A 22,922-nucleotide genomic window follows, 5' to 3' on the forward strand; every position below is an offset into this window, starting at 1 on the left:
CAGAGAGCTTTTTAGAATGAAGGTCAGTTGAGTCCGTCTCAGTGGTGACGCTACCTTCTCAGAGCCTGTGACGCCAGTGTCACGCCATGGCCTCTTTCTCAATATGTCACGCAATTTTTATCGGTTTCATCATTGTTTCAGCATTGTTTCGGATGTACTGTATATCTGTTTACTAACTGATGTATTTTCGTTTTCGATATTTCTCTCCGCAACTTTCTAGTGTTAACTAGTACATATGCTTAAAGATATTTTAAGGAGATAGTTAGAATCAATTTTTTGTATGAATTAGGCTATTCGTTCTCAATAATTATTGAATCAAGCTTTTCACCTTACTGATTGTTAGATCCAAGTGTAACATTTTTTTTGATTATTCGTTCTTGCCTAATTTGTTTTTCCTTTGCGTACGCAAATTAGTTTATACTTCCTTTGGTTCATTTGTTTAGTCTTCTTTTTTGGCGTTAATTTAGGTGTTTATCTCTTTCTGTTAGTTTTCGTGCCCTCGTTAGCGTTTCCGTGCTGTTCCATCTTCATTAGCGCCTTTCTATAGTTTTATTTTCCGCATTTTCTAGCGTATTTGAAGATCGTAGTTTGTCAGTACAGTTTGTGTGAGTTCAGTTTGGTCCGCGCTTAGCGCAGTTCTGTTTAGTTTGTTTCTAGCCTCTTCGCGTTATTCGCAGTCCTCTTTACAGAAGTTTTCTCTGGCCAAAACAATGTAAGTGTATTTCGCAGTCCTCGTTTTGCAGTTTTGTTATTTCTTTACTCTAATTTACCTTAGTCGCAACTTGTAACCTTTTTGCTTTTTTTTTTTTCGTTTTAGTTTCAACCCACACTCTTAGTATCAAGCACGTTCGGCTCCAATAAATCTTTTTCTTTTTATTTGGTGTGTGGTGTTATTATTCAAAGCCAGGAGTCTTGCAGGTTTATGGCAGTTTCACTGATTGTAAATTAACTTAGAATAGCTTTCAAGGAGAGTTGATAAACTTCTCTATTGAAAGCAAAAGCTCCTAGTTTCAGCCCTAATCAGGGCCTTCAGTCCATTAGTTCCTAGCGGGGAGATGATAACGTTGTGATTACCTGATCAGTCTTTTATTAAAATAATCCAATTTCGTACGTGTAGATATGTAACGAAACTAGTCAATTGATGTCATTTAAATCTGTAGCAAAAGCTAGCTTCATTTTCACAAGAAACAAACTAGCAATTTTCTGTTTCTGTTTCTTTTCAGCCATAGTTGTGTCATGAAGACACTTTCCCAACCCTGCAGGCTGAGTGGCCTTCAATTGAATGCAACTCTAACTGTAAGATGCATCTCCTCCTCTTCCAATATACTTTATCATCCTCCTCACACTTACCTTCCTGCCAGTTTTGCGTGGGATTTTGAGGCCCCTGAGACGGTAGCTAGTGCCACGGCAAAGATGCACTACCCCCCCCCCCCCCCCTTTTTGCTCTTTTTCTTCTTTCCACCCCGTACCACTTATCAGGCAGGTTTGCGTCTCCGAACTCAGGTGTGACGTCACCCGATCAACAAAATGGCGCTCAAAGCTATGATCGTTCAGCTAATTGTTGCGCTTGTGTCAGTAAACTTTACTTTGTCGGCCAGAATTGCAGGTTTTAGCCCAACATATTCGGGATCCCACTACTTCACCATAAAGAAGGTTATGGAGGAATTGTCCGCGCGCGGACACGAGGTAAGGTCTAGAGCAGCCTTGCAGAAGTATCTCTGACCGACATAGCCATCGTTTACGGCGATACAGAGGAAAGTAAAAAATAAAGATGTAGTGCTGCATACTGTATAATCTTTTCCCTTTGGTGGTCCTGCATGTAGGAGTTCATAATTATTTGGAATTTTCGATCGTGCAAAAGGAATCTGTGACGGTCATGCTACCCTTAAGACCGTGCAGACCGCGCTTTGTTCCATGGAGAATTTCGACTGTTACAGCTCGCGAGACACTGACAAATTCGTAATTTTTTTTTGACAAATTTTTTTGTACATATTTTTGCTGTCATATTTCAAATACAAATTACAGACATAATTAAAATTACTACACAGTAACAAGGAGGTTTGGCCAACAACGTGAATGAATTTGTTGCACATCCGACAAATTCCTTCATGACCTTCTAACCCAGTCGACTTAGATAGTTATCCAATTTCACTAGTATTATGCGGTTTTTTCAGCCTGAGGAAAAAAGATACGTTTTCTGGCTTATAAAATTATATTTTACGCCTCGGTGGACGTCAAGTGGAAGTCAAGAAACTTTGCTGGGAACTGGTTTTTGATTGGATGATAAGGAGAAATGAACAACAAACGAGGGGCTTTTTAAATGCCGCTACATTTTTGGTGCGTGGTGCGTTGCGTGCTTTGTTTTTCACGTTTCCCAGAATTTTGATTCAACCAGAGTACTGGATCTTTTCGTTCTATATTTTTCAATTTCTGGTAAAATGAAAAAAAAATACTGATGAAACCTTGAGTCCTGTCTGTTGGTAACTTGGAAATTGTCCTTTTAATTTTAATTTCACACACATTGTGCATGCATTGCGATAGAATCAGAGATTAAGTTGGAGACTACTGACATGGCCAAATTTCTCCACGAAGCTCTCCATCAGTTTCTACTCCGGTTCAAAAACCTTATTTTCTAGTAAAGTTAGATTTTATGGTTCAGCACTTTCTTCTCTGCAAAGTTCTTTAGGCTGTCTTGTGAAGATCTTGGTAATCATTTGCTTCATCTACATAGCACATTCCTTACCCCTAAATCAGTGTCACTGTCCACACAAATTACATTTGCAACACATCTTTCAGAGTAGGGCTAATCTCCATGAGCTCGAGAAACTTGAGCCTGCAATTTTATTTTGTTGGATAATGTGAGCTCGAAAATAACCTTATAAAATTTTGTCATGTGTTGTTCAAAAATTGGAAACAGTTCCAATGTTACCAAAAGAGTAAGAAAAAGACGTATACACCTTTATCATATGTACATCATAGTTTAAAAGAAAAAGCAAACAAAAAAATTGCACAGTCTGCACAGTCTGTGCACTGTGCACAGTCTGCAGTCTGCAGTCTGTTTTATCATGGCCACCCATTTTCAAGTGCAATCTGTATACAATACTTACATCTTAAATCATGCTCAGATTATCAGCAGGCACAGCTCTTTTCATAGAAATAAGTGAAAAGTTAGCTTAGCCAGGGTAGCTCAGGTAAGGGTTGTCTCAGTATCCATTACCGTAAAGAAAGTCCCTCGGAGAGTTTGATCTAGGGGCAAACTCATTTTTTCGTCAAAGGAATTGACTACCATAATTTATCTGCAGATCCATATTCAACTCTTTGTTTTAAGGCAAGGCTGTACACCAGGGTGTGTATTTGTGTCAAACCAGTATTTGTTCATTACTTTTTTTCCTGCTCTCATGCCTTTTCTTCAATACAGGTTGTGCTGATTAAGCCTGCCAATCAAAACGATCCACCAACAATTGGGCAGACGATACCTCATAAGATATTCCACATACCATATAACCAGTCTTATTTTGAGGTATTTTTTGTTAAAAGTCATATGGAAGACGGCTTATGGAAGGCTCTAATCAGATTTACAGAGATGCAAAGTGTCATTTGCAAACACTTGTTAAATAACACTGAACTGATTCAACATCTGAGGCAGTTTGACATGATAGTGTTTGAAAGACTTTTTTTGTGTGCTTCAATAGTGGCAGATCTTCTAAAAATTCCTGCAGTGGTTTTAATACCCTCTCCAAATGCTCCAGCAGGTTGTTCACTTTTCAAGGTTCCTTGTCCATTGTCATATGTGCCTTCACGTCTTGCTGCATTTACAAGTGACATGTCATTTATACAGCGTGTCATGAACTCTGTAGGTCAGATCAGTTTTGAGTTTGCTGTAAGACTTTTGAAATCTCCAAGTGAGCGCCGCCTTAAGGAAAAATATAACATTGCACCTGAGAAAGAACTTGAAGAGGTCCTCGGGAATGCTGAGTTAGTGCTCATTCTTGGAGACTTTTCACTTGAATATCCACAGCCACTTCTGCCAGGTTTGCTACCCATCCTAAATAGGATACCACTCCATGGCTGGGCTGCCTCTGCACCCCCCCTACCCTGCCCACCTCCCACCTCCCCCCTCCCCCCTCCCCAGATGTTAAGTGTTTGACAGGTTTTACTGACGGGTCATTGGTACCCATTTATACTCTTGGGTGGAGAGAGTTAAGTGTCCTTTGTACAAACACAGAAAAATTACCTAGACAGCCCTCTAACTTAACTGTTAGGTGAATACATCTCCATGAAAAAAAGAGAAAAAAAGAGAAGAAATCAAAATTTCCCATTGAATACCCTGATTGTGACTCTCTGTGTTCTCGATCAAGTCTCTTTTCAGACTTGAGTCAGACATTGTAGGTCCAGACTCTTAAAATAATACTCTCCTGAAAGGGTTGAATGGCTGTCAGTTTGCTGAAGGGTGATTTATATGATTCCACTCATAGCATTATTAACACATGTGCATCAGGAGATTACAAACTTGAACACTGGTAACCTCAATGACTTATGATATTGAGACCTTTGATTGCCTTGTCATGGAAGCTAGCATTAATAGCAACTTCTCAGCTGTGGTTGGAAATTTAAAGTAGACTTTGAGAAAGAGGTGTCATGGGTCATGGGTATAAGTTCTCTCAGTTTATAATCTCTTGAAGTGAACTTAAGGTGCACTTCCCCTCTGCGTAATGCCTACTAGACAAATCAGTTCCTGGGGTATTTATAGATACCTGATCACATTCTGTTTGTATTTATCTTCTTGTTTTGTTTTGTTTTGTTTTTTTCTTTTAAGGTCAGGTCATGGTGGGTCCCATCACTGCTAAAGCAGAACCTGACCCACTTCCCCTTGACTTGGCAAACATTATCAACAGTTCAAGGGGGCACGGGTTCATTATTGCTTCTTTTGGATCGTATGCAGAAACAATTATTTCTAACAGGACCTTCGATGTTATGGCTGCAGCTTTTGGAAAGTTAAAGCAGAAAGTTATTTGGAAACTTAAAGGTATTTTTTTAGTATTAATTGTTAATAACCAGTTATTGTCAAAGTCATCATTGTCATCATTATTGTTATTATCAACGTAACCATAATTATTGGTATAATTTTTAGCGATGCATTTTATTTTAAGTAAGATATAATGTGTCAACTGTCTCCAGTGAAGTTTAAGTCGAAATAGGTAGAATGAATGTAATTAACCCTTTAACTCCCATAAGTGACCAAGACAGAATTTCTCCTTACAATATCAATACAATATCAATCAGATAAGTGATGAGAAAAAAGGAAAACATCAATATGGGGATAATTAGTTGATCCAATACTAAATTCTCTAAACTAACATAAATTCTTCACTCTGACGAAGGGCTAATGTTTGTCAGCTTTTTTACTCTTTACGGAGGCCAATTTACGTTTTCAACCCAGTTGTTAACACTAAATTACCTAACATTAAATGAATTGTATGGTTGACAGTAAGGAGAATTACAATTTTGATATGAGAGTTAAAGGGTGAAGATTTTATTTGCCTTTTATTGGTGAAACTTTGAATTCTTTGTTACTCAGGAAACTCCTTTTTATCAACTTTTTCAGGTTACATTCCTTCACTCCTTGGTCCAAACATCAAAGTAATGAAGTGGATACCTCAGAATGATCTGCTGGCTCACAAAGATATCAAAGCTTTTGTTTCTCATGTGGGACACAGCAGTCTCTACGAGTCAGCTTACCATGGGGTGCCTGTGGTGGCTGTTCCTCTCTTTGCTGATCAGTTTTTTAACGCCAGGAAGGTAGAGCACTTTGGATTGGGTATGACTGTGGATCACAAAACTGCGACTGCTGAGGAGTTTGCTAAGACAATGGAGGATGTGATGACTGAACCAAGGTAGTGACACGTATTTTAACAAAGTTTTTAGAGAGTCATTTAATTTGACATGTAGTTGCATAGCTGGATATCTATGGGGAAAATTGGCGTGAAAATCCATGTTCAAAAGTTACACCGTTCAGCAGCATATGTAACAAAAAAGCCCGCATTAGGATCCTTAGAAAAGTTATTACGACACGTGCAATCGCTCAAAGTCACTGTGTGAACTATCATCCACTTCAAAATATTGCATTCGATAAGATATGATCAAGCAAACAAACCCAACAGCAACTATTGACAATTACATCGGGAGACCATAAACTCGGATGGTCGTTTTTCTTTTTTTTCATTTTTTCCTGCATGAAAGAATCTTAAGTTTTGCAATGTTATTATTCGATCGTGTTTCTTCAGTTTCAAGAAAAATGCTAGGCGCATTTCTCGCCTTATGAAAGACACTCCACGGACCCCCCTGGAGAAAGCTGGTGACTGGATAGAGTATCTACTCAGACATGGTGGAGCCCAACACCTCAGAGCTCAAGTGTTTAACATCCCTTGGTACCAGTACTACTTACTTGACGTCATAGCTTTCCTTGTTGCCCTAGCTGCGTTTGTCGTCATAGTGATCAAATGGATATGTGGATGCATGTTTCGTGTGTGTTTCCGCCCGAGCAGCGAGAAAGCGAAAAACGATTGATCTCTTTTGGCCCGAGCTCGTGATGTCACAAGTCATGCATCGGTAGTTACTTTGATTTTAAGGAATTCTTGTAGAGTTAACATTTTATAATATTCATGGAAGTTGTCACCAGGTAAATTTAAAGCCAGATTTAAAAAGATTCAGCGGTGAACGCACCACGTGCACCGTTTCTACGTGTAACTATAGACAATTACAGACTTGTAGACGTTGCTTGTTCGATGTAGCCAGCGAACAAACCCACATGAGTAGTGCTTCGGAAGGAGCGTTTCTTGGCTCGCGGGCAAGTATGAAACTCTGAGCAAATTTAGCCAGCGAGAGGTCTCAAATGGGTCTAGACTCCCGGCAAACCTCTCCTCAACTCGTTTCAAATCTTCCCGCGGGCGGAGAAACGCGCGTTATGCAGCGCTAGTAATAAATGCTTGCCAGCAAAAACGCTTGCGGGCTAAGTTTGATATAAATGAAAGGTTCTGACGGTTGGTCAGAGTCAGCTGAGTAAGGGCCAATTTGCAATCACTGTTTTCAGTGGCGTATCCAAGGGAGGGTGTCGCACGGCTGGATCTCTCTCCTCAGACCTGTGGGTTTTTATTTTTAATTGTCTAACACCAAAATTCTTGCACCAACAAGATCATATGTCACTTCTCACTATGAAGTGTTTAAAATTAACTTTTCTTAGTGCTAATACCAGAAAAAGTAAAACGCTCACCTTTTTTAAACTCAGTGCTTAAGGTGGGGTTTCACCTGAATTTTGCGGAATGTGTGCACGTCGTCTCAGTATAACCATTTTAGACTGCCATAATTTTTACTTAAAACTTACAGTGTTAACTAGTACATATGCTTATAGATATTTTAAGGAGATAGTTAGATCCATTTTTTTGTATGAATGAGGCTATTCGTTCTCAATAATTACTGAATCAAGCTTTTCACCTTACTGATTGTAAATTAACTCAGAATAGCTTTCAAGGAGAGTTGATAAACGGCTCTATTGAAAGCAAAAGGTCCTAGTTCCAGCCCTGTCCAGGCCCTTCAGTCCATTAGTTCCTAGCGGGGAGCTCACCCAATCATGAATTATTCACAGACGGCCGTCCTTACGCGCGTACATTAATATACCAATAAGAATTAACGGGACGGCTTGCGCTGGAAGAAAACATTGAAAACTGCGCTCAACTTCGTGCGCGTGCGATTGTGTGAGTATCGATTGAAGAAAAACGCCATTTTACGGCATAATTGTTCACTAATGTAGCTAAATAATGCATTGGCTCTTCTTTGATAAATACCATCGACAAAATGATGATGCAACGTAAAACAGAACAGTATCGCAGATTGCCGTTCGCTGAGTACTTGTATTGTACAGTTGGACCAGTGTAATATTTGTCCTAACAGTCCTAAGAAGAAAGATAATCTGCGATGCGTTAAGGACATTGAACTTTAATTACTAACATTGATTCCGGGAAATAAAACATGAAATATGTAAACTTTACTTTAAGATTATTCTTGGTTTTACTTGATTGGTTCCGTTTTATGTGACCACCCGGCATAGCTGAAGACGATACACAGCAACAGACGGTTGGGACTCAGTCAAGGGTGACCACGACCGCTTAACCCGTTACGCCCTAAGATCATTATTCATCTTCTCCTTACCGTCCTCCATTCATTTCTTAAGGTGTTAACATGGAAAATTTGTTTACCAATCAAGAGGTTCTTTAGTTGGTGATCATTTCCTTTATTCTCATGACCTTCATGCATGATTCAGAGGTAATACTGTAGGGAGAAATTACATGCTAGTCACTCTTAAGGGTGTAAGGATTAATGTGCGCTGTCGCTTAAGGTGTACGAGGAAACGAGACTTGGTGACAGTCCACCCACGGGGAAACTTAAATTTGCAGCCGCGGTGACCGATTTTTATCGTGGGAAACTACCTTGAAGAATTTTAGCCTTTGAAGCTGGTATTGGCCACGAGAACAACAGGTTTTCTCATGAAAGCTACCCTAAAGTAACAAAACGGGGAACGTGAAATCTCATGCAAATGAACCAATCAGCGCTTGTCGGTGAGTACGTTGCTGATCACGTATGTGGATTTGTATGTTATCTCGTGAAACATGTGACGTTAGGCAATATGCTTTTTTCATGTATAATTATAACTTGCAATTCCGCGATTTGGAACTCGTATGGGTATATTTCGGTTTTTTGGAATATTGTACAATTTTCTCCCGATAAAAAGAATCATTTTTGTCCTAGAACCAGCCTTCATTCCGACTTAGGGTTGTAAATATTGACTCACATTGGCCTTTAGCTAGTGTAGTTAAGAAACTACTGTGCTGATCAATGAAAGTATTTGCCTATTCGCCCATCAAAAATTCCTGGTTCCGCACCAGATCAGGGCTTTCAGCCCATTGATTCCTGCAGTAAGCTCACCCATTCATGAATTACATATCGATTTCTATATGTTAATTAAGACCCACTAGTTCTGAAGAGGAAAGGAAGAAAGGCAGGGCTGTGTAGACTGTTAAAAAAATTGTTTCAGACACCTTTCCTTCTTACCAGTGAGAGGGGAGTTGTGAGGGGGGGAAGATACAGGGAGGCACCGCGCGCTATCACCACAATTTTATCGCCCCCCCACCCCAGCCCCTGCGTCCCCTCACCTCTCCAAGTTTTTCCACTCTCCAAGATGGCCGAGGTGAAATCGTTCTTACTTCTTTTTTCGGTTATAATATCAATGGAATTATCCTTTTCGGCTAGAATCGCAGGTCTTAGCGGAACTTCTTCGGGATCTCATTATTTTACGATCAAAAAGGTCATGGAGGAGTTGTTCTCCCGAGGTCACGAGGTGAGAGTTTCCTTCTTTCACATTAGTTGCGGTCCCAACTGCAGTAAATATATCCTTGAAACCTGCGTGTATCGCTTACTTAAGGTAATTTTTCGCGTGGGAGAATGCTCACTACTTCGCAACCTGTAAAACTTTGCATTTGAAACGCCGATTCCTCTGAAGGGCGAGCAAAATCTCGGATCTCGTGACTCGCCGTTTTGGCCGGCAACGAAAGAACATGGCGATCACACCTCGTCATCAAATCTTCGCGCCTACTAATTTCTCCTTCAGTGTGCTCGCTCTCTTCATCGGCTTCAGAGCAAGGGGTCCACGGCTCAACTTGTAAAATTAACGTCGATTTCTGATAAGCAGACATAAAACGTATGCCCCAGGGACTTCTTTATCAATGCGACTAGTTGAGCAACAGTGTCATGCTGCTGCGCTAATTAAGACGTGACGATAGTTTTAACACCAAGCCATTATCTTTCTTTTTACCTCATCTCCCTTGCCCCAATAAAGGCTTGAACGCTTGTTTGAGTTTTTGAAACGTCTCCAAAAACTCAAACAAACCCAGACACGCACTGGCAACTACCATCTACCATGCCTATTTGTCGAGGGAGTTACTTTGCAACATTCAACTTTAGTGAGTTCTCGATTTTTGTTTGTTTTGTTTTTATTATTATTTTTTAGCCCTGTTCTTTTTGTCTTTTCTTGAGTGATCACATGAGTAGTTGTTCGGAGCGCCGTAATTTTTTTCAAGTGGAGGTTGAATACTTCACAAAGTTTTTTTAGTTTTCATACAGTATAATAATACTTTTTCTTCTTTTCTGATGTAGGTGGTGCTTGTTCGACCAGTGCTTCGTGATGCACCACCAAGTAATGAGCAGAAAATTCCCCAAAGGACATTCCTGACACCATACGACGAAAAAGATACAGAGAATAAAGTGAAAACAGCCATGGAAGGCAAAATGTGGAAGACAATAAATAACTTATATGAAATGCAAAGAGTCATTTGTGAAATCATGCTGAATGACACAGTGCTACTTCAAGAACTGAAAAGCTTTGACTTGATAGTTTATGAGAGTTTTTCCTTCTGTGCTGTTTTGGTCTCTGAGCTTCTTGGCATTCCGAAAGTAATCATATTTTCTGGTCCTCCAAATGGTCCAGGAACTTTTGCCCATAATGTTCCTTTTCCAGTATCATACATTCCAGCACCAATGACTTTATTTACAAGCGAAATGACGTTTTTACAGCGTCTTGTGAACTTTGGAGCATACAACTTCATACAGTCTGCAGAACAAGTTTTAATTGCCAGGTACATGGGTTCTCTGAAAGAGGAATACAACATCACTCCTGGGAAGAGCTACCAAGAAGCTGCTGGCACTGCTGAGCTGGTGCTGTTTCTTGCTGATTTTGCACTGGAGTATCCGCAGCCTCTTTTGCCAGGTTTGCCAAATAAGTGATAACAAGTTGGGTTAAATGTTGGGTCAGGGGAGGGGTAAGTGTGTGGCTGCTTAAATGCTAGTTTTAATATCACTCTCATAATTAAGAGAGCTTAGAGTTGGCAATGTGATTTCATTCATGATATGAGAATTTTACAGGAAGGCAAGGTAAGCTGAGATTTGAAATATTGAGTTAAGATTAGGTGATACATGAATTTTTTCTATCCAAAATTCCTGTGCATGACCAGATCTGGATCCTGGGCCTTTGGTACTGAAATCCAGCAGATGGTTAATTTAAATTTTGAAAATTATCAAACAGGAAGTATTGTCTAGATCTAATGGTAGGCTAATTATCATTTGTCTGTAGTGTTCTGGCCAAAGGGGAGAGACTGGTGTCAAAAGTGCGGAAGGTGGGGGAGTAGGGTAATGTATAGGTATTGAGGGATCTTCAACCTCACCCCCTCCCCCACATATTTCTAAGAATGAACCAGTTAGCACTAACTGTATATCTGTTTGTCTTCTTACAGGTCAAATTATGGTGGGAGCCATTTCTGCAAAAGCAGATCCTGAAACACTCCCCCCTGAATTAAAAGATTTTATTGACAGTGCAGGGGGGCATGGGTTTGTCATTGCCTCTTTTGGGTCATATGCGCAAACAATCATAGCTAAGGAGAAGATCGATGTCTTGGCTGAAGCTTTTGGAAAGGTGAAGCAGAAAGTCATATGGAAACTGAAAGGTATGTAACCTAAAGTAACTTTCCAAAGGGACAGATCTGGGCCCAGTTGGAAAAGGGGCAGATAACGGTATCTAACGGACAAGTGATAGCAAAATGTATAGGATTATCCACCAGATAGAAATTTATCTAGTGGATAGCGCCATGCAACCTTTCAATGACCAGCAAGTCTGTACATTCTACACCCAAAAGGGTGCAACTACCTCTGGCATGGCAAAGTATGTCAAAGATTTTGTGTCATTGATCAAGTTGATCACGCATTTATAGAATGGATAGGGAGAACTTGAAAATGAATCCTCTTTTTTGGCTTCTTTTGCAATGATGTGGAGTTGTGGTTATAAATTTCAGTTAATTGTCACTACTGTGTGTCAACAGAATTTTTGTGAATAGGGTATGGAAGTCATTTTTTTGATATCTTATATTACTAAAAGATATAATTGTTGTGATAATTATTATTTCAGGCTACATACCCTCATCTCTCAGGCAAAACATAAGAGTAATGAGCTGGATACCTCAGAGTGATCTGTTGGCTCACAAGGATATCAAAGCTTTTGTATCTCATGTGGGACACAACAGCCTTTATGAGTCAGCATATCATGGGGTGCCTGTGGTGGCTGTGCCCTTGTGTACAGACCAATTTTCTAATGCCAGGAAGGCAGAACACTTTGGACTAGCAAAAGTTTTAGATCACAAAACCATGAATGCTGAAGAACTTTCAGAGGCAATTCAGCATGTTATTGATGAACCAAGGTATATTTATAGAGTGATTTCACTTTCTTCTGAACTGTTAACCCTTACTCATGAGTAACCAAGACAGAATTATTCCTTCTTGATGAGAACAAAGAAAAACATCAACAAGGGGATTATCATTTGATCCAATCCAAATTCTCCAAACAAACATCATAACAATTGTATAGCAGAGAGTAAAGAGAATTAATAATGAGATCTTGGGAATGAACCTGTTAAGGTAACAATACCTGTAGTTCTTGATAGTCGCTCTTCATTACCAGCAATGAAATGCCAACTTTTATGGTGAACTCAGTAATTTAATAAACTTATAGAGACCTTAGAGAAAGGCTTAACAACTGGAATCAAAATTGTCTTTGGGCTTGCACCAGAAAAAGCAGCCTAACAAAGGCTACAAGACACATGTTTTGAATAATATTTACATACAGTTCTGACATCCACACCTTTTGTCCATGAAATTCCCTTTCCCTTCAAGTTATTAACTCGTAGTATTAATATATTCCTTGCTATGTAGAATCATGCAGTGACAAAATTCTTATGTTAATTGGTATTGTTGTAATTGGCATTGTTAAATGTTGCTATTCTTATTTGTGTCAGATTCAAGAGAGAAGCCAAACGCATTTCTCGTCTTATGAAAGACAATCTGAGGACCCCCCTGGAGAAAGCTGGTGACTGGATAGAGTATGTACACAGACATGGTGGAGCCCAACACCTCAGAGCTCAAGTGTTTAACATCCCTTGGTACCAGTACTTCTTACTTGACGTCATAGCTTTCCTTGTTGCTATAGTAACATTAGTTGTCATGGTGATTAGGTACACATGCAGGTGTTTATGCAAAGCGTGTGGTAAAAATGGTGTTACAAAAACTAAAAAGGACTAGGCATGCAATAATCACTGTTCTTAAGGATGTCACTCAGTGCTTGATTTTTGTTGTTATGACAACAAAGAGACACCTTCAAAAAATTTCAAGCAAATACAAATTGCATGAAATCATCATAGCCAACATCTTGATCACGATCCTGTTTCACGCATAAAATTTAAAAAAAAAAAGAAAGAACGAGTCACGTGCACCTGCAACAATACTTCACGCCTCACGAATTTAAAAGGGAAAACTTTAAATCTCACCTTACCTGGCTTTTTCACAAAGTTCATGCACCACGTACAAAGTTTAGGCGTCACGTAATATTTAAGTCGTTGCCACGTTCGAGTATAACCCTATTGATGATATCAATATCTTCTTTAAAGAGGGGAGGCGAGGGTGTTTTCCTTTGTAATTTTGCAGATTATCTTGCTATTTCTTCTATGTGGCGCACAGGTTTCTTTGTGGTGGTAAATCTTTGCAGATCTCGCAATTCCGACCCCAAACCACGCGACAGAAACACGCACTGATAAATCCTCATAAATAAGTTTAAATGACTTAAAATAACGTAAATATACGGCTGCCCATAGAGGACAAGCTATCCCATTTTTTAATTCAATCTTACCACGTGATAAATGAGATTTTTCATATAAACTATGGTTTATATGAAAAGCGCTGAGAAAAGTAGCAACAACACTCGTGAAAATATATCGTATTTTTTTCTACGTGTGTTTGATATCGCCAATCAGCTGCTGATACGTTACTCGCCTTTCGCGCCACTCGGTCAGGGTTGATGAATGAACGGCTGAGAGCAAAAATCGACAACTTTCATTTAATAGTAAAGTTGACTTTTCTTGTCAGTAAAGGGCTATTGTATTTATGTGGTAAACAAAATAATACATGGTTACTTGTAGACATGAAATTTCTCTTCTCATGTTCAACTCGAGTTAAACACTCAAAGAGAAATTCCATATCTACGTGCGCCGATGTATTATTCTCTATTTATCACGCGATGAAATCAAAATATCGCGCGATGGATGGGAAAATCGTTGGGACGCACGTGACCGGCTGTCACGCACGTAGTTTCTGCGGACGAGACGACAATGGCTGCAACAGTAGAGGAGGTATGTTAGGAGGTCAATAGTTTGTTTTATTTTCGTGAAAAGATCATTGACCAGTTCTTTTCAATACTTGTACGACACAGCTTTGTGAATCAGAACGGTAAACCTTGATTTTGCGAAATCTTACGAGACTCTTACAGAGATGGCTGTCTGTGTCTGAGGACAAGTGTGGATTATCTAATCTTCCTGATTACATTACAGGTTTGTAAATTCCTAGATGGCACTTCAGCATCGCCAACCGCATTAAGATAGAACTTTCCAACTGTTGCAGTCAGTGTCAATGTTGTTTCAAGATCTTGTCTTGAGTCCAATCAATTTATTTAATTATTTTGTTGTTAACACAGTGACAGCATACAGTCCGCTTAATTTTTCCGTACCGCCCACGATTTATTATGGTACAGTTGGACCTCGAGGTCATTAAATAGCAAATGACTTGAGTGATATTTGTGCATAATATTTGTCCTAACAGTCCTAAGAAGAAAGATAATCTACAATGCGTTGAGGACATTGAACTCAAAGTACTAATGTTGATTCTGGGAAATAAAATACAAAATATATAAATTTTACTTTAGAGATTATTCTTAGTTTTATTTGGGTGGTTCCATTTGATGTGACCACCTGGCATAGGTAAAGACAATACAAACAGGCAGTTGGGACTCAGTCAAGGGTGATCACAACCGCTTAACTCTTTAACTCCCAGATCAAATTTGTCATTCTCCTTACTGTCAACCATATAATTCTTATGATGTTACTTTTGAGAATTTAGTATTGGATCAACTAATTAACCCCAAATTGATTTTTTTTCTTTATTCTCATCACTTATCTGGTTAATATTGTGTTGATATTGTAAGGAGAAATTCTGTCTTGGTCAATCATGGGAGTTAAGGATTAGTAAGGGTGAAAATCACTGGTAATGCTGTGCCACTTAGGGTATACGAGGACACGAGACTTGACGACAGTCCATGCGAAACTTAAGTGAGCAGGTGTGACTGATTTTCATTGTGAGAAATTACCTCAGGAAATTTTAGCTTTTGGAACTGGTATCAGCCAGAAGAACAGAAGGTTTTGCCATGAAAGCTACCCAAAGCAACAAAATGAGAAACTTGAAATCCCATGCAAACAAACCAATCAGTGCTTGTGGGTGAGTACCTTGCTGACATATGTGGATTTCAATGTTATTTCATGAAATGTGATGTTAGGCAATTTTCATGTACACCTTACAATGGCACTATTTAAAACTCTCATATGAATATATTTTGGTTCAGTTTTTGAATATTCTACGATTTCCTTCCCAGTCAAATAATCATTGTTGTCCAAGAACTAGCCTACATTCCTACTTCTCATTATTGTTTGTTAATTGACTTAGATTGGCCTTCTAGAAAAGTTAATAAACTACTAAGCTGATCAATAAAAGTTTCTGTCCACTCTCCCACCAAAAATTCCTGTTTCTGCACCAGGTCAGGGCTTTCAACCCATAATTTCCTTCTGTAAGCTCACCCATTCATGAATTAAATATCAATTTTTACAGGTTTGTTAATTAAGACCCACTAGTTCCGAAGATTGAGGAAAGGAAGAAAGGCAGGACTGTATAGACTATTTAAAAAAATTGTTTCAGACACCTTTCCTTCTTACAGTTTTCATAAGTTTGAAAGTTGTTGAATGCCGACTGCCTTTCTATCACCTTTTTTTGTCGTTGTGCTCATGTTTGCCAAAAGCGCAACAAATAATTATAGTTGATATCACATGCTACTACGTGTTCCTCTGTTCACCCCCTCTATCCATGCCATTCCTGAATTTTTAAGTGGGTTGCGTGAGCGGTTCGGGATCAGTCAGAGTTTAATTTAAGGGATCATTTTCAGTTGGGAACCATCTGCGGGGCTGACGTACATGGACAAAGTTGCATTACTAGTGAGTAGAGGGTTATGAGGGGGAGAAGATACAGGAAGGCACTGCGCTATCGCCTCAATATTCTTTCTCTCCCCCCTCCCCCCCCCCATTCTCCGCGCCCCCTCGCCTCACCCTCGAAGATGGCCGAGATAAAATCGTTCTTACTTCTTTCTTCGGTTATATTATCGATGGACTTATCATTTTCGGCCAGAATTGCAGGTTTTAGCGGATTTTATTCGGGATCCCATTATTTTACGATCAAAAAGGTTATGGAGGAGTTGTTCTCCCGAGGTCACGAGGTGAGAGTCTTTCGCACTAGATGCGGTCCCAACTACCGTAAAAAAATCCTTGAAACCTGCGTGTACCGCTTACTTAAGGTAATTTTCATCCGGGAGAATGCTCCCTATTTCGCATTCTGTAACGTTTTGCATTTGAAATGCCGATTCTTCTGCAGGGCGAGTGAAATCTCGGATCTCGTGACTTACCGTTTTGGCCCGCAACCAAAGGAACATGGCGATCACACCTCGTCTTAGAAATTTTCGCGCCTATTAATTTTCCTTCAGTGTGCACACTCTCTCCATCGGCTTCAGAGCAAAGGTCCATGGCTCAACTCGTTAAATTAACGCCGATTTCTCATATACCAGACATAAAGCCTACACCCTAGGAGCTTGACGTTACCAATGACACTAGTTGAGGCACATGCTGCCGCGCTAATTTAGAGGTGACGATAGTTTTATCATCACGCCATTCTCTTGCGTTTTACCTCGTTTCCCTTGTCTCGCGGATTTACTGGGCTATTAAACGTCTCCACAAACTCAAACGAGCCTTCACGCACTGGCAACTTGACCATCTACTGTGCCATTAGTGGTGGGAGTTACTTTGCAACATGCAACTTATTAAGTGATTTCTCTATTTCTGTTTTGTTTTGTTTTGTTTTGTTTTTTGATTTTTTAGCCCTTTTTTTTTCTTCTTGAATGATTACATGAGTAGGTGTTTGGAGCACTGTAATTTTTTTTCAAGTAGAGGTTGAATACTTTGCAAAGTTTTTTTTAGTTTTTTTTATATAGTATAATTACTTTTTCTTCCTTTCTGATGTAGGTGGTGCTTGTTCGACCAGCGGTTCGTGATGCACCACTAAGTAATGAGCAGAAAATTCCCCACAGGACATTCCAGACTCCATACGATGAAAAAGATACAGAGAACACAGCGATAACAGCCATGGAAGGCAAAATGTGGAAGACAATAAATCGCCTACATGAAATGCAAAGAGTCAATTGTGAATACATGCTGAATGACACAGTGCTACTTCAAGAACTGAAAAGCTTTGACTTGATAGTTTATGAGAGTTTTTCCTTCTGTGCTGTTTTGGTCTCTGAGCTTCTTGGCATTCCAAAAGTAATCATATTTTCTGGTCCTCCAAATGGTCCAGGAACTTTTGCCCATAATATTCCCCACCCAGTATCATACATTCCAGCACCAATGACTTTATTTACAAGTGAAATGACATTTTTACAGCGTCTTGTGAACTTTGGTACATATAAACTCGCACAGTCTGCAGAACAAGTTTTAATTGCCAGGTATATGGGCTCTCTGAAAGAGGAATACAACATCACTCCTGGGAAGAGCTACCAAGAAGCTGCTGGCACTGCTGAGCTGGTGCTGTTTCTTGCTGATTTTGCACTGGAGTATCCACAGCCTCTTTTGCCAGGTTTGCCAAAATAAGTGAAAAGGATCTGAGCAACAGAGTACTTACCCCTCCCCTAACCAAACAACAATCAACTGATAACAAGTAGGGTTAATATTGGGTCAGGGGAGGGGTAGGTGTGATGAGGTTGCTTAGATGTTGGCATTGATTTGTTAAGTAATCCAATCACTCCTGTAATAGAGTTTAGAGTTGGAAAAGGTTTTACATGTGACATGTGATTCCATATCTGACGTGTAAATTTTTACAGAAAGGCGAGTTAAGGTGTGATGTGAAATTTTCCCTTTGAAATTCATGATGTGTTAAATACTGCTTAAAGATCAAGTGATGCATTAATGTTTTTTTATGTTCAAAATTTGTGTAAAAAACCAGCCAACAGATAAGTGATAGCAAAATGTATGGGGTTATCCACCAAATAGAAATTTATCTAGTGGTTAATTAGTGCTATGGGATCTTTCTATTACAGAAGGATAATGGAAATTTTTGAAAATTATAAATCACAAAATATTGTCTAGACCTAATGGTAGGCTAGTTATCATTTATCTGTAGTATCTTGCCCAAGGGGGGGGGGGAGGTAATAAGGCATCCTCAACCTCACCCCCTCCTCCACATTATTCTTAGGATGAACCAGTTAGCATTAACAGTTTATCTGTTTGTCTTCTTGCAGGTCAAATTATGGTGGGTGCCATTTCTGCAAAAGGGGATCCTAATACACTCCCCCCTGAATTGAAAGATTTTATCAACAGTTCAGGGGGACATGGGTTCATTATTGCCTCTTTTGGGTCATATGTAAAAACAATCATAGCTAAGGAGAAGATCGATGTCTTGGCTGAAGGTTTTGGAAAGGTGAAGCAGAACGTCATATGGAAACTGAAAGGTATGTAACCCTAAGTAACTTTACAAAGGGATAGATCTGGGCCCAGTTGGAAAAGGGGCAGATAATGGTATCCAACGGACAAGTGCTAGCAAAATGTATAGGGTTATCCACCAGATAGAAATTTATCTAGTGGATAGCACCATGGGACTTTTCAACAACTGGCAAATATACAGACTTTACACTCAAAAGGGTACTACCTCTTGCATGGCAGAGTATATCATTGAACAAGTTGATCATGCATTTAGAAAATGGATAGGGAGAACTTGAAAGTGAGTCCTCTTTTTTAGCTTCTTTTGCAGTGATGTGGAGTTATAAATTACAGTTAATTGTCACAGAGTCAACAGAATTTTTGTGACAAGGATATGGAAATTATTTTTTGGATATCTTACTAAAAGGTATAATTGTTGTGATATAATTATTATTTCAGGCTACATACCCCCATCTCTCAATAAAAACATAAAAGTAATGAGCTGGATACCTCAGAATGATCTGTTGGCTCACAAGGATATCAAAGCTTTTGTATCTCATGTGGGACACAACAGCCTTTATGAGTCAGCATATCATGGGGTGCCTGTGGTGGCTGTGCCCTTGTATGCAGACCAATTCCCTAATGCCAGGAAGGCAGAACACTTTGGAATAGCAACAGTTTTAGATCACAAAATTATGAATGCTAAACAACTTTCAGAGGCAATTCAGCATGTTATTGATGAACCAAGGTATATTCATATATATATAATTTATTATATTTATTTCACTTTTCTCTGAGCTGTTAACCCTTAATTAAACTCTCATGGGTAACTAAGACAGAATCATTTCTCCTTGATGAGAATAAAGCAAAACATCAATAAGGGGATTATCATTCAATCTTATTCAAAATTCTCCAAACTAACATCAAAAGAATTGTATGGCAGACAGCGAGGAGAATTGCTAGTTAGATCTTGGGAATGAACAGGTTAAGTTAAAATACCTGTAGTTCTCAATGGTCGCTTTTCACTAACAGCAATGAAATGCAAACTTCTATGGTGATATGATAAAGACCTTAGAGAATGGCTTTAAGCTGGAATCAAAGTTGTGTTTGCACTTGTACCAGGAAAAGCAACCTAACAAAGGCTTCAAGACATATTTTAAATAATATTTAAATATAATTTTGACATCCACATCTTTTGTCCACAAAACTGCCTTTCCCTTCAAATTATTAACTCGTAGTATTAATAACTTCCTTGCTATATAGAATCATGCAGTTGCAAAATTCTCAGTTATGTTAATTTGTATTGTTGTAATTGGCATTGTTAAATGTTGCTATTCTTATTTGTGTCAGATTCAAGAGAGAATCCAAACGCATTTCTCGTCTTATGAAAGACAATCCAAGGACCCCCCTGGAGAAAGCTGGGGACTGGATAGAGTATGTACACAGACATGGTGGAGCCCAACACCTCAGAGCTCAAGTGTTTAACATCCCTTGGTACCAGTACTACTTACTTGACGTCATAGCTTTCCTTGTTGCTATAGTAGCATTAGTTGTCATGGTGATTAGGTTCACATGCAGGTGTTTTTGCAAAGCATGCTGTAAAACTAGTGCTACGAAAACTAAGAAGGAGTAGGCATGCTATAATTGCTGTTCTGTAGGATGTCACTGAGTGCTTAATTTTGGATGTTATCACGAAAGGAGACACCTTCAAGAAATTCCAAGCAAATGCAAATTGCATGAAATCATCATAGCCAACATATTGATCAGGATCCTGTTTCACGCACAAAATTAAAAAAATAACAAGTCACTTGCACTTGAAACAGTATTTCACGCTTCACGAATTTAAAAGGGAAAACTTTAAATATCACCCTACCTTGCGTTCTGGTAAGATTCATTAAGATTAAAGATTAAAATAGCCTGGTTTTTTCTGTCCTCTCGTGTCTTCTTTAAAAGGAGGAGGGGAGGGTGTTGTCCTTTGTAATTTTGCAGATTATCTAAACTCAGTTGAAAATACAAAATTACCCTGTTATACTCTCCTACCCACCGATGCAGCACCAAAGTTTCTTTAGTAACTTACTCACGTTATTCAATCGAAAAACAGACGTAACACGAAACACGTAACGCAATCGTCATTCTATGGAACCTCTTCTCTCTGATCCGTTTGACGTTCGAAATGACTCGGCTTTCATATATTTGCATCAGAGTACACAGCTTCAGATAACCATCAAAGTGTTTCATTTTAACCTACTTTCCCGCCGACGACACACTACAGTTCTCAAAAGTACTGATGAATAACCTCGCTCACAAATTTGGTCAGATTAGTTCTCTCCGCAGCAAGCGATCGCTGGTTTCTGAAAAATATATACAGCGTGAGGAGTCCATTAAGTAATGGGCTCCTGACGGCGTTCACAAAGTTGGGTGACCACCAGAAAAAAAAATTGGCGTGAGAACAACGATAATGAGGTAAAGTCGAGTGTTTTTACGTCCATCGATTTAAGAGTCGTTTTTTCCCACAGAGTTTCTTGTAAAACTATTATCTACCTCAACACTGAATGAGTTATTTGCTTATCCATAGCAAACAAAGAAAACAAAAGAAGTGGGCCCTCTGAATAGACGTCTCTCACGTTTAAGCAAATTTTTGAAAATTTGGTGAACAATTCCAAGTTAAAATTTCCCTTTCTTGTGCCTTTCAGTTATGCTGATTTATACCCACAAGATGTGTAGCTCGAGTTTGCTAAAACTTTAGGTTTACTGATTTTTTTGTTACCGAAGTACTTGACTGTGTAAGTGAATCTTGGATTACGTAACGAATTTTTGAGTTGGCTCGTTATGATACCCCTCTGTGGGGTGCGTGACCATTCTTTAGTTGTCAAAATCGTTTAATCTTCGCAACGTCTAAGCCAGGGTCTATAGCTGTGCAAATGATTCCTTTGATCTACGGGGTTTTGATAGCTGAAGTTGTTGAAGATGGCCTTTACTGTTAGAACGAAAAGTAATCACCCTCTCGTTGTCTCATCTGGTCGGACTATTTTGTTCATGCTTAAACAAAACCATGGTCTCCGTGGTTTTCTGCCGACGACATCGATGTGTTCTCTTTCGTTCATTTCAGTCGAAGATGCACCAAAAACAAAACTTTTTTCAGAAACCCAGGTCCGCTCCGTCTTCCAGTTTTCGGAATAACTTGGACGTTCTTCGTGGGAACGAAAGGTCAGCCTCTTGGAAAGCGATTTTACGAAATCCAAGCCGAAGATGTCAAGAAATATGGGAAAGTATTCCGCAACAAACTACCAAGCGTCGAAATTATCAGTTTATCCGATCCTGCCGACGTTGCAAAGTTCGATCGGATCCCAAATATCCAGAAAGACTGGGCTTTCCATCTCTAAATTTCTACGGGGAAAAAGGAAGAAAATTCCTGGGTTTTTTTTTTTTTTGCCGATGGTGAAGCGTCCTGAGAAAAAGAATGCTTTGACCGAAAGAAGTCGCCAACTATACTTAAGGTTTCGATGAAATTATCGGCGATTTTATCCACCGATTACGATCAGTTCGGGAGCCTAGTAGGTCAGAGAAAGAAAATGAAGTTTGTAAACTCGATAATTAACTTTTCAAATATTCGTTTGAGTCTGTGGCGGAGGTGTTGTTTGACAAAAGGTTTAGTTGTCTTTAAGAGGAAATCAGCAAAGAAGCACAGACCTTCATAAAAGCCGTCGGAGATTTTCTGGCGACTGCGGTCGAGGTTGGGTTTTTTGCCTACTTGGTTTTGCAAGGTCTACGAGACACAGAAATTTAAAAAGTTTTTCGATAATTTTGACTCGATGTACGATTACGCCGACATCACTTACCCACTGGAGGCAGAGAATGTGGACCCGTTCATGAGAGGGGTCACCATTTCTGACAGACCTGTTAGAGTGCAGTTTGTTGACAGACAATGAGTCAGACCGTTTTCATCTCGCTAAGTTTATCTTGTATTGTAATACTGTTTTGAGCTGATAGTGGGAGAAATTCTGATGACAACTCGTTTAAACGTATATAAATATACTTCGTATTCTTTCGGTTTTCATTGTATATTTATTGTCTTGTAACTCGCAGATATGGCACAAAAGTAGCAGACGAAGAATCTGTTGAGTTTTTTTGGTCAATAAAAAGCATTCCCATGCATAAATTTTCCTTTGATAATAAAGTAACCTTTTTCATGCATTTGATAAAACGGAGCGAAAT

General features: G+C 39.2%; 2 protein-coding genes across 3 annotated transcripts; both read left to right on the top strand.

Annotated features, from left to right (window-relative positions):
* The first annotated feature begins 28 nt into the window (after positions 1-28).
* LOC131784929 (uncharacterized) lies at positions 29-15,832 on the top strand. The gene is made up of 10 exons (XM_066160507.1): positions 29-1,686; positions 3,419-4,031; positions 4,817-5,026; positions 5,606-5,894; positions 6,285-6,558; positions 9,233-9,391; positions 10,207-10,816; positions 11,340-11,549; positions 12,008-12,296; positions 12,891-15,832. The coding sequence occupies exons 1-10, from the start codon at positions 1,528-1,530 to the stop codon at positions 13,171-13,173; spliced, it is 3,096 nt and encodes a 1,031-aa protein (XP_066016604.1). The 5' UTR covers positions 29-1,527; the 3' UTR covers positions 13,174-15,832.
* A 429-nt stretch (positions 15,833-16,261) lies between these two features.
* LOC131784922 (UDP-glucuronosyltransferase 2C1-like) lies at positions 16,262-20,639 on the top strand. Of its 2 annotated transcripts, none has more exons than XM_066160171.1 (5): positions 16,262-16,537; positions 17,259-17,868; positions 18,530-18,739; positions 19,167-19,455; positions 20,058-20,639. In XM_066160171.1, exons 1-5 carry the CDS (start codon positions 16,301-16,303, stop codon positions 20,338-20,340), a joined length of 1,629 nt encoding a protein of 542 aa, XP_066016268.1. In that variant the 5' UTR covers positions 16,262-16,300; the 3' UTR covers positions 20,341-20,639. The 2 variants fall into 2 exon arrangements, with proteins under 2 accessions (XP_066016268.1, XP_058957746.2); XM_059101763.2 differs by having other exon boundaries at positions 16,264-16,459.
* Positions 20,640-22,922: the final 2,283 nt, after the last annotated feature.

This window comes from Pocillopora verrucosa, chromosome 13 (genome assembly GCF_036669915.1).
Source record: "Pocillopora verrucosa isolate sample1 chromosome 13, ASM3666991v2, whole genome shotgun sequence".
In the NCBI taxonomy this organism is placed as follows: Eukaryota; Metazoa; Cnidaria; class Anthozoa; order Scleractinia; family Pocilloporidae; genus Pocillopora; species Pocillopora verrucosa.